The 17,114-nt window shown below is 34.9% G+C and overlaps 1 protein-coding gene across 2 annotated transcripts in view; it reads left to right on the forward strand.

Annotated features, from left to right (window-relative positions):
• Positions 1 to 17,114, forward strand: part of dennd1b (DENN/MADD domain containing 1B) — a 90,118-nt gene that overhangs the window by 56,904 nt on the left and 16,100 nt on the right. For both annotated transcript variants that reach the window (XM_066692506.1, XM_066692507.1), the window contains 5 exons: positions 9,193 to 9,318; positions 11,565 to 11,666; positions 13,983 to 14,073; positions 14,449 to 14,489; positions 16,579 to 16,647. In XM_066692506.1, coding sequence (XP_066548603.1) covers positions 9,193 to 9,318; positions 11,565 to 11,666; positions 13,983 to 14,073; positions 14,449 to 14,489; positions 16,579 to 16,647 — 429 coding nt within the window. The remainder of the gene's footprint in view (positions 1 to 9,192; positions 9,319 to 11,564; positions 11,667 to 13,982; positions 14,074 to 14,448; positions 14,490 to 16,578; positions 16,648 to 17,114) is intronic.

Here is a 17,114-nt window from a genome sequence, read left to right on the forward strand (position 1 = left end):
CCGATTGTATTTGCTCTACCATGTCTTCTTACTCGGGATTCTCGTTCTAAATTAAATTGCAAACTGAGTTTGTCATAAAAGGGAGTTAGGTCTTTTGAAAATGACAGGGGAAAAATCTTTTGTCTACATAGTCTGATAAATTAAGTGGCAGCTCTGTGTTGTCTTTGATCTTGCATTGCTATTTTTCACTGACTAATGATAGAACATATTCTGCATTTCATATTAAATTACTCAACCTAAAACACGAATGTCACATATGATAATGTATTTATTACAGCAACTGCCTTTTTGGGTAGCACACCTTTAGGGAAATTAAATGGGAAAAGCCAAAAATGTTAATTGACTAGTTTATTAATTGAAAGGAATCTGAGCTTTCTTTTTACTTTTCAAAGAGCGTTCATAAATCGAGGTGATGCGCAACACGTGAACATGCTTTTCATTACACTGTTTTTATGAGACAATGGAGTTTTATAGAAATACAGTAGAGCATAATTATGGAGTAACAGACAATATAGTTTGAGGAAACAAATAAACAATATTTTTTTTGTGTGTGTGTGTCTGTAATATATATAATTCACACACACAAACCCACACATTTATGAGGATACAAAAAAACTATTTATTCTAACATAAATAATATTGATGTTAAATAACAAGCTACTCATACATTTTCCTAAAACCTGCCCTTTAATAACCACCATTCTGAACCTCTGGAAAATAGGATGTATAAATAACACTTACAGTTTGAACAGTTTTGTTTCTTTATTTTTTTTAGGACAGAGATATTAGAAATAGCCAGAGATATAACCGAAAAGCTAAGCATGTTCTTAAATGTGTATTATTAACCAGAACATAGAATAATTTTGTAGAGCTATAAAAATAAAAAGGGCCTACAGCAAAATTTCTTCTAATGTTTTCAAACAAAGAACTTGTGCCCATATTGATTTAAGGCAAACCTTTGGAGAGATGTCTAATTATAGGTTAGGAGGCTTTGGTTCCATGTGGACTCTATTATTGTGATAGTTTGACCACTGGCCCTGCTTTCAGAGGGGTTAGGGGTCACAGTTGTCCTGAATTACTTGCCCCTTTTTCATGCAAGACCCTATGCTGTGTTCTGTGTTGTCCTCGGCTTAATGGCCATTTTTCCGAAATTCACACATAATATTTTAGATTTATTGACTATTAGAAATGCTACCACGCCAGTAGCAGTTCCGTTCTGTAAAATCCTACAGATTTGCAAATAGGGAGAATAATTGGTATGAGCTTAAGAAGGATGTGGCAATCTTTTAAAAATAATTTTTGAAACCTTCTGTAATTAAAACCATAAGATTAAATGGAGTTTGTTCACTGTTGATTGTGTTTCTGTAAGAAATGTGTCGCTGCTTAACCATGTGATTGCCTTTATCTGAAAAACTATCCGGAAAAGCCTGGTCAAACCACACTGGACGGTTAAAGATTTCGGATCTAGACAATATTATTCTTGTCATATTTTGCTTTTGAATGAAAATGTTCACATTCTGAAATTAAACTGAAGAGTAAGAACAATATGGATGTGATAAGTCTATAACTTTATAATAAACAAGTTCTCACAGTTGAAAAATGATTTCATTGCATGAAATATAACGTTTGGATATCATACTGAAGAAACTATTTATTTAAATGAGACTGCATAAGAGCTCAGGTAAACTACAAAAAAAGTTGTAGTTAAATACCATATGGCAAATAAAAGAAAAAAAAATATTCACGCCATTTCAAAATCGAGTTCCACACAGTTGGTTTACATCAAGAGACGAACCAACCCAGAATCAGGAAGTCCTTAGTTATTTTTTGTGTAGAATATCAGATACAGTATGAATAGAGAACGCACTAAAAAAATCTAAGAAACATAGACTATAAAGGAAGGGTAACCATACACAGTCCTGAACAACATTATTATATTTGTTGTTTTAAAAATGATTTCTACATCAAATTGTGAAATATTAAGTTTAGGGTAAAACATAGTCAGGACTGGATTCTACTTTAAAATATTTTTTATTTATATTTTCTTTGAAACATCCAACCAATCGTATTTCATAACATTAGATCAAAATGTTAAAGCCATGCAAAAGCTAATAATGGGTCACATTCATTTGGCCTTCCTTGTTTTCTGATAATTGTTTACAATTTATTAATTAGACTATCTTTATGTACCGTTCGTTATTGATAAGTTTACTGTCTTACTCATAAAACAAAATAGTTATATGGTAATATTTTCTTTGGATTTGAGTTATGCATGTAACCTTGATGTTTATATAAAAAAATGTTTATACAAGAAATTGAATAATTTCATTTTTTGTTAAATGTATCAGCTTCTCACTGTAGTAGTTAAATATGTATTATATATGTGTAAAACAGCTTAACATAATCTTGTGTAGATGTTATTTAAAACTGAAAACCCAAAGATTATGCTCCAAATTTATTTCCAAATGTGAAATGGGGCAAGTTAGAGTTCAGGTTAGTATACGTTTTTAATGACCTTACGGAAAACTTCTGTATAATTAAATGAAAGAAGTCTAAAATGTCAGGCAGTTTTGTATACATCGCTGCTAACATATGTTTCAGTTCAGAAATGAATCTGTCATATTAGTGAATATGTAGCGGTGAAATTAATGTTTTTGGATTATTATTATTTTATTTTTTTAATTCTGTAATGAGAGAGACAGAAACATTAATACGTTTTTCTGCATTCATTCAATGCAGAATATAATTTTAACCATCACGTCTTTTATGGCATAACACTCAGTTACTTTCATGTGCAGGGGAGGGTGTACGGTGCATTTATCTGCAGAAATTATTAGCACCGTTTCAGGGACATAAAACATATGTTATAAATAAACAAATGTATTATGAAACGCACAAAAAAATAACATTTTATATTTTAAGTAGTTGTTTAACGTTTAATTAGAGTTTTAACGCAACTTGAAATCGATGTCTTATCCCTTCAAAGAATGTCAAACAGGTCAGGTAATTTGAATGTCTTCAGACAGCTTTTGAACTGATCGCTGATTTATTTTTTCTGCCTCAACAACAAATCTACTGTCCGTATGATTGTGTGACGTTTCTATGTTTTTAGTATTTTTTTCCAGTCGGTGATGTTAAGCTTGTTTGATCTTTTTCTACAGATGAAGTGAAAGATATTTGTTCTTGTGCTAATATAAAAAACAAGACATGCACTGAAACTCTGCCATTTGTATTTGAGAGGACATAGTTTAAATACTTCAAATTAGTTCATAAAAATATGTATCTATCACCAGTTAGACTGCTATTCAAAAACCACCAGGTTAACATTGCCAACTGTTTGATTTAAAACAGATGATTTCATTCTAATTTCTTAGTTACAAAAGCGTATTTTCCCAACATCAATATTTATGCTAAAAGTGATTTGCAAAGATCGCAGAGCTGTTAAAATGATCTTGAATGAAAAATATAGTGTCAGATCTAAATCCAGGCAGCAGTACATATTTTTAACATGTAATTTAAGTTATTAAATATTTTTGTTAAATATTGTTTTTGTTTTTTAGTGACTACATAAAAAATGCATGTGTAACCTGTATTACTGTGATGTTTTATAATACAAATGTTCAAGAAAGAAATATCGAGAAATTAGTTGATATAATTAATTGATATAACATTGTTTGGCTGCAAAGTTGTTACAGAAAGAAACTGTGTGATCTCTCTGTGGAAATGCTTTTGTCCGGTACTTAATCTTGTACCTATAATTCAGCACTGTTGAATCTACTAGTATATTTACTTCATACAAGTATTGTGACTTTGGTAGGAATGAAAAAGAAGACAAAACATCTTTAGAATACTTATTTCACACTATTTTCTGACAATTTTGCTGCTTTCTGGTCAACTCCGATTATCCTGGTGTATGAAAAAATAAAATGTACTTACTGATCACAGTTTGTCCAACATTTAGAAGCGTTCAGAATTCAACCACTGGAAATTGGTTTTGGCTGCCTTATTTTCTCAAGAAAGAACTGTAGTACTTCAAATACCAAAACACCATCGCTTGATTGGCTTGTTTTTTGAGAGCAGTTATTTTAAATAAGGCCATTCCCCTTAGCTTTTTTTCTTTGCTTGCCTAAATGTTAAAGTAGTATAAGAATATATTAATGTAAGTACTTGGATTTGTAATTCTCTTAAGCTGTTTGAATGTTTATTAGTATTTATTTTTTGACTGATTTTTGTGATAGAGTAATTGAATATGAATGCATTAACTTGTTAAATATCAGATCCTTTCGGACGCAAACCAGAAGAATTGTGCCATACTGTAAATTGGTATTACTTTTTGACGTAAACCCTTGTGGTTTAAGTAGATTATCTTGCTGTGTTTAATTATAGCAAGGTAAAGCAGACCCCACTCTAAAAGGACAGACAATTAGAAATGTAGTTACATTTGTTTAAATGGTTAAAGCTAATGTGTCTGTTTATATACAGTATATGTATAAGTGCCCCCCTTTTTATTGTATTGAACACGGCGGTTCTGCCTCAGAGAGCAGCTCAACTTATGAGAATTCAAAGGCCCTGGAGGATGTTCTGTTATTTCTAGCTTTCTATATAGCTCCCCACAAACACACACACATCCATGCAAACCTCCTGTACGTAGTTTTCAGCACCTGGTTGGGTTACAGTGCTCACCCAGTGTGATACACTTAAGGTATCAGTATATAAATAAAACAAGTGTTTTCTTTTGCACACTTTTAAAAATGCATTAGTAATTCCACTTTTGCTCTGTGCTTTTGAACGTTTTCACATATATATATATATATATATATAAGTTACCATTGAAATGCAATAATCTCTGATCACCAATGGAGGCCAGTATGCCACTTGAGGTCGTAGGCGAGCAAGTGGAAATTGCCATGTCATATACATTTATTACGATTCAAACCATGAGCCAGGCAATGTCCTCACTCTCCCAATACATTACTTTACTAATAAAAACACCATCCTTAGATAGCACAGGCATTTAATTTATTTACGTTCCCAGACTGGATTCTTGGCTTCAGACCTGGCCCATGACACATGATAAATGTGCGGTTCACAGAGCGGCTGTGGTCCAAATTTGTACACATTCGAAAACCACCACCACGTTCAGGTGGTCCTATAGACGAGGTCCTATGATTGATCTGTATAAAAACAGCCATTCTCACAATTACTATGGAGGAACTCCCTGCCAAGCTGTACTGGGTTTCTGTGCTTGTTCTCTGGCTACGCTGCCATTTGCTTCGAGTCATATCTGTCCAGCACCTTTTACCACCACTACAAATATCCGGCATATTTCAGACCTGGAAGAAACAGATGGATTTTGAAGATTAGGATTAAAGCATGCGTCACTAGGATATTTTTAATTCTAATTCTTGACTGTAATACGGAAGCTTCAGAGCTCTATATTTGTTGTTACTGATGATTGGTCAAATGTGGATATTGAATTATAGACAATTATTCAATGGATTTTGACTGGAGACAGAATCTAAAAATAGCAGAATGTCAGTTGCTTATTGAAGAACCTTATAGCAATTTGGATTCCCTTATGTTGTACCACTTTCGGTGGCTTTGTTTTTTGTTTTCATTTCAATAAAAAGCTTCCAATTTTAAGGTTGTTTTACACTAATTGCTTAACATGCATGTGGATCTTGCCAAATGTTATACCTGTCAGGTTCTCAAAGAATCGTAGGAGTGTCAGAACATGTTTTTGTCGTGTACCTTAAGACTAAGTAATTTTGTATTTATTTTTGTAGCGGTCTAATGGATAATTTGTATTTTATTTTCCTTTCACTTTTGTTAATAATGTAAGTTGAATATACGTGACCATTGTATCTGCCATTGTGTGTGTGTGTGTGTGTGTGTGTGTATATATATATATATATATATATATCTATATATATATATATATATATCTATATCTATATATCTATATCTATATATCTTTTTTTCTTCAATACATACAATTAAGCAACTCGATGTGTGTGTGCTTGTGTGCGTTTCACAATACAGCACATCAAAAGAATACTGACATTTTAAAGATAACTTTTCTCTTTGTAGTTCTTTCATTAAGTCCCAAAGGTCTCCCATCTCTCTACAGAACCTTTTAAAATATATATTGCCAAGAAACATATCTTGATTGTCAGATGAGCACACAATTGTGAGTTATCACGTGGAAGTGCTATTTTAATATTGGGGGGGAAAAGCAACCACTTATTGAATAGGCGGATGGATTATGCAGAAAAGCTGGGTTTTGCTTTGTTTTTTACCATTTTATTGTTTATTCAACTGGGATATTGATAGTCAAAGATTTCCATTGCTCACCATGTTGGGCTAAGGTCACAAAGTATGTTACTCTTTTATCTCACTTAAAAAAAAAAAAAAAAGTGTACACTTTCTTTCTAATGTTCCGGATATTTAATGCATTAATTCTCATAGTTGTTTTTTAGTAGCAATGAATATAATGTGCTAATGACAAAATTGGGTTGTGTTACATTAAAAAGTGTGTCTGTGTTTTAGTGGATTGGAGGTGGGGCATCATGGGGAGTCATGGGGTTGAACACAACCAAAAGAGGCATTCTGGCCTTAGTATCAGGATGTTACAGTGCAGCTCACAGGGTTATGATGTAGGGCTGCCTGGCTGAGAAGCTAGTTGAGGATTTATCCAATTCTCTCCCTGCCTTTCTCTCTGCACTATACTGTTTGCTGGTTATTTCGACGATTCTTCCAGGTCCCATTTCCAACAGTCTCCTAATTATGCTTCTAATTAATGTGATATCCTAAACAAATCTATTCTCAAAGTAAATTGAAACACTGCAAATCTAGTACAGATTTTTCTCTTCTCTCTGTCTCTCATCTGCTCATTCTCGCACATGCGCAGTAGAAATGTTTTATAGGAGGATGGGCAGAGGCTGGCCTCAGAGTCTTGTGAAACGTTTCCAGCACCACGCAATGTTTTTCAATTTCATATTGAAGTATATGGCAAGTGGGAATATGGCAGCGAGTGTGTGACTCTGCGCTCTGTAACCATGTTACAGCACAGATTCGCGTATCTTTGTGACAGAATATTGGTTGGGGGATGTTATGTAACCTGTGTTTTTCAGGGGTTTTTTTTTCTAGAAGAATTTATATAGGCATGTATATTGAATACTTTCAGGCCAATAACTCTTACCTACTCTAAAAAGCATCCACTACTCTAGTTTTTGCTAGATTAAAAAATAAATAATAACACATTTAAATCAATATATACATTTTTATATTAAAACTATTGTATAAAGTGATAGTATAGTTATATGTCTATACATTATGATTAGACTTGCCTTATAGTAACATTAAAGAAGGCAGACATGCACCTGTTAATTATTATCTCCAGCTGGCGAGTTAAATAGAGATCTGTTTTCTGTGTGACCCTTGACCCGCACACTTTACCTCGCGCACTCCGAGCCGTGTACCGGAGTTAATGGAATAGACTTTAATGAGCCGGGGAGCGTGCCCTCCATGGGCTAAACGAATCGGACTGCAGACCTTTCTCTGGCGCGATCTTCCCTTGATGTAAATTGAACAGATCACAGCTATGGGGAACAGACCTATACTGGAAAAGCCTTTCTGCATAGATTATGAATATCATAACTCAATGATTTCTCTACAATACTATGGTTATAATTGGACCCAATGGGGGTCTCTCTCTTTGATCAGATCATAGCTACTGTGACTTTACACCAAAAAATGTCACTGCCAAATAGGTTTATCACCTGTAGAGCTAAGCTTCTCTCTGATGCCTGGTTCAGTTCTCATTAGCATTATTAAAAGTATAATACTTAATTAGTGTGACAGTTCAATTACCATTATTACAGGCAAGACAAGATGAATGTGCCATTATCAAAACTAATATTATTTAGATTTGTTTTTTATAAAATGCAAATGTAACAACAAGTTTATTTTGAAATGCAATGTTGCAAGTAGATTTAAAGAACAAATATTAGCAATCAATACATATAATTACATAAATACACACATCTGTATATAATGTATTGATTTATGGTTTCATATTTCCTAGACTGCCACGTTTTTTTTTCAGTTTCTTCTCTCAGAATGAATAGTTCCTGTGAATAAGAAAAAAAGACACTTCATGATTTGGTGCAAAAAATGAATACATTAATTTGATCATTAAATATGAGTAATGTTGACATTTTAGATGAGCTTAAACACAGTTAGTGCTCTGTGAAATATGCAGATTACATTTGTAAATTTAGAATTGCTAAACCCTCTTCTGGAAGCTTTTGAGGATTTATTAAATCAGTGAGTAAATCTGGAAAACGTGCAGAACAGACTAACTGGATATCAGATAAATATTTCAGTTCAATTATGTTAAATGAAGCTGTTTCAGGCATTTTATTTACATTTGTATGGGCGCAGCAGTATCATATCTGTTATATGTATTGTACTGTGAATAATGTAATCAAACTGAGACCATCCATGTGTTTTTATGGATCTTGCAGTTCTGGATGTACTTTTGTTTTGTGTTGTTTTTTTTTTATTAAAAAGAACTCATAGCACATTAATCACTAAATGGCCAATTGTATCCAAATTCACACAGACTTAGATTTCTTAAATTTCAACCTGGGATGTGCATGATTTGTTCATGATTGTGAGGCCATTTATACAGAGAGAGAGGAAAAAAAAAACATAATGATGTGGATTATTTCTTGAAATTTCAAAGTGCCTGATCCTACTCATGTGGCGAACACTTGGGAAAAGGTGGTAAGAAGTACCTGAGTGTCTGTGAAGAAAAGGTCCCTCATCGTTCGGCAGGGTACATCTTTTATCAGCCCAAAGCAAGTTGGCACATGCTCTCCTCCTGCAGTAAACCTGTCGAAAAATGGCCAACAAACCGGGGAGAAAATAATTAAAGCTTATTTATGTCAAGAGGCCTTGAGAGGGTGCACAAAGCACTCTGCATTAGCACTCCACTATCACCCCCCTGCTTTCTTCTCAATTAACAGACCAGCAGGTGCTCTCCACAGCACAACAGATAAGCTATCAGGAAGGAGGAAGGCTTTTTTGGCTGACCTGCAAATGTGACGGTTCACACCCCGATCGGGTCTGTCTCTCTCTCTTCCAATTTCAGAGGTGTTAATTTAACTTCTTCTCTCCGTCACGCAGGTCTCCTCGCTCAAAAGTAAACTGAAGAAGCAGTCGACGGCAACAGGCAGCGGTGTCGCCAGGGCCTTCCTCCGGGCCCAAGCCGCACTGTTCGGATCCTACCGAGATGCCTTGAGATACAAGCCCGTAAGACTGGATTAATTCCCTCTCCGTTTAACAAAATAATAACAGCTTAATTAATCAATTACTCACAATACAGTAGACCAATGCAGGGGTACGTTCTGCAGCAGTGCGAGTGCCCACAGACAAGTAAAGTTCAATTAACCTTTCAATATAATATAATATTGTCTTAAGTAGTAAGTAGTGTTTTTTTTATATGCACACACCTCCATCCAGACTGAACCTAAAACAGTTTTACAAATTGATAGGGAACTAGATCCTACAAATTAATTTAAACACAAAAGCATATCTGAATGAATATTGCATACTACTAATGTTGACCATTCTGCTAATGAGTCTTATTTGATTGCCTGTGCAGTAATTGCCACCCCAGACAAACCAGTAAGTGACTCGACGTGTTTCGTATAGGAATGCCAGTGAACAGTGCTTGGGTTAGTCTGAACTGGTATAAAACTACTATAGAAAGTCAGATGATGAAAAGGCTTCACGTGTCTTTCAAGATCTACTCAGCCACCCAGTGCTGTGTTGGTTTTTGTTTGTTTGTTTGTTTTTGTTCTGCCCCCCCCTCCACCACAAACTTTTAAAATATCTCTTGTAAACTGCTTCACAATTTCACACACAATACACAGCAATGGAAAGAGTGTATTGTCATATCTGGGAGAGTCTTCGTTTCAAGTTTAGAAAATAATTGGGCTGCGTAGGCCCGGAATACAGGGCTACATAATTGATGTATCTGCATCTTCTGTAAACAGACGTACCCGGGCTTTGACTTTAATTTGTGTCAGTTTTTATGATTGGAAATGAACTGGAGGATATTAGAAATCGATACTTTTTCGATCTAATTGCGCCAATTATTGTGATTACTTTAACGAAGTTGGATTTTAACCCTTTACAGTATTTTTTAGATTTGGGAAGCAGTTTCCTGTTCAGTAGTTAGGTTTAAGTTAAAGATGTATTCAGGTTTTGTATTCTATTTCCTGTGATATTTTCTATTATCTTTACCTAAAATCTTCCTCTTGTTTAGAAATGTCTAATGTTTTGTGGCCGGAATGTTTGTTTTAGCTGATTTCAATAAGAATTGTCTTTGTAAAACAATTGTGAATATTTGATTTAACCTTCAATGATTTCTAAGAAATACTGCCTTTATGCTTTAAGTGGTTACCATATATAGGCAACCTGACAGTCTTGACCCCCATCCTGTAAATAGATGAGGTATGAAAATAAAATCCCCCAAATTTTAGTGATTACCTTCATATAATGGAATCTTCTTAAGCCAAAACTGACACCGACCTGTATATATCTCAGCATTTTCTGTCATCTAAACCTCAAACATACTAAACAGCGTTTCCCCCAGAGAAGAATAGAAATCCTGTATTGCCACCCTGCTGCTTCAACATATCAAAGTAATACATTTTCATCGAGTGTTTAATCAAAAATTCATTTTCCAGCGTGCCAGGCTACGTGATTAGAAAGTATATACTGACTGGTAACGGCCGTACCAGTACTGCTGCCTAATTCACCTCCATTCTCAACTTACACAAATAGGATTGTGACAATACCATATATGTAACAAAAGGAAGGCGCTGTATATTTTAAATGTAGAATAAGTTAGGATAAAGATTTGGTATGGTATAATGACTATAGATGTAGGAGATTTAAGTAACATACGGAATATCAAATTAGATTCTTGGTTCAAAATTATCAGTTTTCCAGCCCAGCACTTCCCTGAAAGGCATTCCAGAATCATTTCAATTTAAAATCATTTAAAACCAGGTTGTGTTCTATTTCTGTAAGTTAATCGCATTCACTGTGAGCTGGGAAGCACATTGAGTTCTCGTCTGAAACAATCAAATAAGACGCTGTCTGTGAAAGCGAGTTCAGGACCCAGACTGTAATCTCTGAGCTCGTTATAGACAGCAGTGCCAAAGGAAAGGGTAAAACTACAGATTTTTACTGAGGGGGGGGGAAAAAAGCATGTTACGAACACAACGCTGTCAAGACATAAGATTAATGGATAAGTGTAGAAAATGTATTGTTAAAAGGCGTGGATTTATCCCGTTGCGATTCTTATATTTGTCAATTATATAGTAGAATGGCAAGTTTTAATGCTGTATATGAGGAGGTCAGGGAATGAGTTAATCAGAAAAAGTATTAACGTGTTTTTTCTTTTTTAATAATGGCATAAGCAGGACTAATTCAGATGTTTATTATTCCCCTCTGTGTACATTTTCTTTGTTTTTTTCCTCCATTAGGGAGAGCCAATCACCTTCTGTGAGGAAAGTTTTGTGAACCATCGATCCAGTACGATGAGAAGTTTCCTTGAAATGGCTGTGAATCTTCAGCTTTTCAAACAGGTACAGTGCTTGTATCATCTTTTTTTCTGCCTGTGCTTGTGCTGTAGAGAGAAACATAATATCTGGCATTTCCAGCATCCCAAGCTCAATTTTATAAAAGCCTGAATGTGAAACCCTCAGACAAGAATGATCGGCTTATTTTGTCTATTGCAAAGTGAGTTAAAAATTTTAACTATTGAGACATTCAATGACAGATATTTCATTGAAAATAGTGCAAATAAGTGTCTTTTTTTCTGTGGAGTTATGAAGGAAAATGGAAATCTGTCCAGATGCGTGAATTAAATTAATTTCTGACTGAGAAACTTTATATTTCAGGACTTCATTACTCATTGGAAACTAAATCACTTTCCTTGCATTTGATGTTTTCAAATTATTTTTACATTACCATCACTTGAGGTTCCCTAGTCTAATTATAGACTTCCACTAAAAAGAAATGTGGGGGGATTTGATAAACAGAGTGTTTCATGGTTAACAGAACAGAACAGAGGCAGAGTCTAATACTCCTAAAACGAACCATAGAGCAGATTAGTTTGTCATGACATAAAAATGGAAAGGAGCCGTCTGAACCATTAACTACAAGACATCCCTGTCAAGTTTTTTACTGTTCTTAAGCCAGTACCTACAGAAAAATGTTACCTCAGCAACTACTTTTGATTAAGAAATGTAAACAGTTAATGCTCGCTCTTGGCAAACTCTGCATTTAGTGAATTTCCTTTCTTTTTATTGACAGCTACAATTGAGTGCCTCAATTAGCCCCTGATAAGTTTTCTCCAGTGTGTCGAGGGGAACAATTAATCAAGCTTTTGATTCTGACACGGAACAAATTCATAACTTTCCCACACGAGATAGTGACCAGCAGTTCAAAGACATTTTTTTTTTCAACTCTGCAGTAGCTTTGAATGCCTTTTATCTGCTCGTAACTGCAGTGATAGAGTCCAGTGATGTTGCAGTGCTCTGACCATGAACCAAATCCATTTGGAAGCGGGCCTGTTTCAAATAAATAGGATACCTGCCAAGAGAGAGCAGAAAATGCATGTCTATGACAACCTGCTTTTTTTCACCCCCCATTTTCATCCATTTTGGTGCTTCTGCTACAAGACTTCCCTGCAATAAGGTTTGATGCATCTCAGCATCTCCACAGCCTGACACGAGCTACCCACCCGACAGTGCTAGCGTGTTTCATTACCGTGTGTGACACTTACCACTCCTGCACTAATATTGTGAGATCAAAATGTAATATTTGGGGTGATAAATGTGTGTGTTGATCTGCTAACATACACACTGTGCAGTTTGGTGCTTTAAAACACAAACCTAAAATAGAACTGCAAACCAACTTTTTAAACCTGTAATTAATCCTACTTGTATTTTTGCAATTATAAAGCAACCATAGTGTGCCGTGTTTTAAAGTGTGGCTACAGAGCCTTTGCATATACTATAGTGTTAGTAATTTCAGGCAAATCCTTTGTTTTAATGTCTCGCCGGGATATTATTACGATTATTTTTAACAGCCTTGGGGAAATGTCTTATCTTCTAAGCATTTTTTTTTTTTTTTTTGTTCACTGAATGTATATGTGTCATGTTTTATTTGGACATTTCAATAAATGTTTTCTGAATACTGAGGTGCAGATAAGTTAGACTTCAGTGAGGTGATCATTTTGGGTGATTATATATTTTAATTGGAGTAGGCTGACATTTCCTGAACTCTGTCTACATTAAATATCATCACTCATTCCAGTGGTATATATATATATATATATAGAGTTACTTTCATCTCACCCAGATTAGAAACAAAGACTCCAGGGATGAGCTACACTGCACACGATTTTCTATTTATCTAGTATACACACCAAAACCTTGCAAAAAAAAAAACAATGCAAATTGTACTTTTTATGATGTTTAGATCAGGCAGAAAATAGTAACAAAAACATACACAGACATGGTTGTGTTTCTTTAAGAGCTGACATTTATATTTATTTTGAAATATTATAAAAATCATATATTCTATAATTATATATGTACATGTATTATTTTCAATCTAAATTTAATTATTTGAGCTTGTTCTGTCTCATTCCAATGTGAACAATAAAGCAGGTAATCTCAGTGAGTTTTATTGGATGTTTTATGCCTTGTGTGTGACAAAGGAGGAAATTACATTTCCCAACACTTGACGTGCTACATGCTGGCCCATAATGTTAATGGCCCAGCTGTTCTTAATTTTAAGATTCCCAACTCTTTATAATTTCTGAGGACGTCTGGAGCAGGTAGAATTAAACAATATTTTTGTCATGTACCCTGAACTGTGATTTATGTCTTTAGTTCATTGATGGCAGACTAGCCAAGTTAAACGCGGGAAGGGGCTTCACAGATGTGTTTGAGGAGGAAATCACGGAAGGTGGTTTTTGTGGAAGTGAGTAGCATGATTTATCTTTATTTTAAGAAAATATTCCCTACTGATGTACGGATGCATCTCTTTGGTGTATTTTTTGTGAAATCTGTTGCACAACTCTTTAGCAAATATGATATGATATATCTGTATTTATACATAACTGAAGGTCTAGGAAATTCTCAGTATACTTACTTTCTGTATTGTAATATATTTTGTTTCTGAATTGTGCTGAAATACACATTTGTATTTATCATTTCCTTGGTCAATCTGAAGCCTGTTCAAAAATAGGTATTAGTAAGTTAGACAGTAGGTGTCAGAAATAAGAGGCTCCAGTTACTACCAGTATAACTAGTAATGAACTTCTACCTTTTAAATAGTTTGTGTTTATCCTTATAGGTAATTCTCGGTCTTACCAACAGTGGATGCAGACAGTAAAGGTAAGAGGATTTAAGCTGAGGTTCACACCATCAGTCTTTAAATATCTATATTATAAACTGACCGATTTTCTACTATACCATTTTAATCAGTAACTAAAGCATTAAGGGGATTAAATATTCATTTAGTGATTTGTTTATGCAGTCATATATTATTGTAATTCTGACTTTTAAGGCCGAGCAGAAACTTGTAATGGAAATAAAAACATGTTTTTAAGTTGTCTGCTCTTTAATTACCAGCGGTGTTTCGTTAATCTGTTCCAGAATGAAGGTGTTCTGCATAACATTCCTCGGCTGTTACTTAGAGCAGCAGCGACTGTACGAGGTGCAGAGTATCCTCTCATTCCTGAGAGAAATCAGAGCAGCACAAGCTTCCTCGAGATATAATGTAGTCAGATAACTGGCGTGGCTGCTTACTTACGTGGAATTCTTCAGATATTTCAGATGGAGTGTTTAGTTAAATTAAGTCACACCTTTCTTAACCGTTAAATTCCTTGTTTTTTTAACATGGAATTAACCAGATCCAGAATACTTAGTTTTATCGCCATTACAATAATGGAAGGAATACAACAGAGGGGGGAAAGAAAACAGAAGCAAATGCTATAAGTCTGTTAATAAGACAACTATAGGCATCCAGACAGCAGTGATTTGATGTGGCAGCTGGTCTTCTCCGATTCTAACCGGTTTTGGCAGGAAACACAGCCATTACTCAATAATCGCCAACTCTGAGTCTTTCAGCGGTTGTGAGAGGGATCTGCTCTCTGGAGTGCCATAGAGAGGATCATTAAACTTCAAGCCTGATGACGGCAAACTCCAAAGAGATGAACTAGGTCTACCTCGTTCTCGCTAAACCATTTGGCATCCAGACATTAGATCCAAAAGCTTTTCTGTTCTAAACCAATTACCCTTGATAGGCCGGAGGAGTGGTGTCACGGCATGAGCGAGGTTTAGCCAGTAGGTATGGAACATAACATGGGGCGCTTTTGGCTCTTTTTGGAGAAAATGTCAGAGGAAATCTAAGAAGGTGAAGTACCTGGGCACATGTGACCCCACCCAGTACTCCAGTTACGCCAAGGTTAAAACCATTAGGTGTGTGTATGTTAACGAATGTAGAAATCATACAGGATATTCTGAGTCCAGATCAGCGGTTGAGTAGTTATGCCAATTTATCTAAAGCAGTGTTTCTCAGCCCTAGTCCTGGAGGAGCCCCTACCCTGCTGGTTTTTGTTCCAACCGAGCTCTCAATTACTAAATTGAACCTTTAATGGAAGTAATTTGCTTACATTTGACTTTTTAAACTGTGTAACTGATAAAAAGTTGGCTCCTTAATGAGATAAGTTCCTTATACAGTTTTATATTTCACTTCAAACCCCTACTGTTTAAATAATTTAAAAGGTGCTGATTTAAATTTAAATTAAGTTAAATTAATCAAAAACCAGCAGAGCAGGGGTTGGGAACCACTGGTATAAACTATATTTTTGAATTCTTTTCTAGTGTCGTGGGTGGTGTATGTATCTGCTTCACAGCAAAGTGAGACAGTAAATGAAAATGTACTATACAGTTGTTCATCCAAAAACAGATTCATTTCTGAGAGGCTCCCACCTTACTTGTCTCGATGCCACGTGGTTCTCAGAGCATGACAAGACCTCCTCCAAAACTCAGGTCTTTCCTGGACATTTTGAAGAATAAAATCTTCACTGAAAGAGCTCTTGTTTCTCACGCATCGGTTTCTTTCATACCTATTAGTCCTGGTATCATCAATTTTGCAAAACAGTTTAGAAATCCGTGCTATTATACTATTGCATCATTCAATAAGCTGTTTTCTAATGGCTATTGTATGTCTCCTCTTCACTACAAGTATCTAATAATAGTGGGAGACAGCTTTGGCAGATCACTTAACATACACCTTGTGTTGTATTCTACAACTGGCATAGCATATTGCTATAAATAAATATTAAACTACAATTTAAAGATGGCATCGTCACATGTAGCCATTCTTTTTAATGCAACATTTTAGTTTATATTCCAAACGAAGGTGATGTCATTCTATCAGTATTGTTTTGGAATAAAATGTTATATCTTTCCTTCACAGAAAGGAGGCGCTTTTATTAACACCGCAGTGACCAAGGCAAGCCCAGCCGTGAAAACGGTCTACAAGTTTGTAAGTGTTTCCCTCTGTTCAGTCTCCACTTCCTTCTTCCTTTTAACTGTTTATATATATATATATATATATATATATATATATATATATATATATATATAATTATAACAACGTCTTTGCATCTGTGAAGTCAAGCTTCTTTTTTATCTAAATGAAGAGATTGAAACTATTATTTGTAAGGTGTATCCTGTGAATGGAAAGCAGTTCTTGCTCCTAATTGGTTTCTTGTTCCCATGGAATCGAAGGATGCTGAAACACTGACACCTCAGGCCAAATAATTAGTACTTCAAGTATTTTTAGAAGCATGTTTTTTATTTTTTGTAAATTGAATAACTATCATATTTCTTTTAAATAAAAGTTGTAACCATTTGGTTCCTGTCCATTTTATGTTGCTTAGTGTTGTTGTTTAGATGAAGAATTTATTCATACCTGGTGTATTGATACTTGGAATATTTGATAATGGATTA

The sequence above is a fragment of the Amia ocellicauda genome, chromosome 19 (genome assembly GCF_036373705.1).
Source record: "Amia ocellicauda isolate fAmiCal2 chromosome 19, fAmiCal2.hap1, whole genome shotgun sequence".
In the NCBI taxonomy this organism is placed as follows: domain Eukaryota; kingdom Metazoa; phylum Chordata; class Actinopteri; order Amiiformes; family Amiidae; genus Amia; species Amia ocellicauda.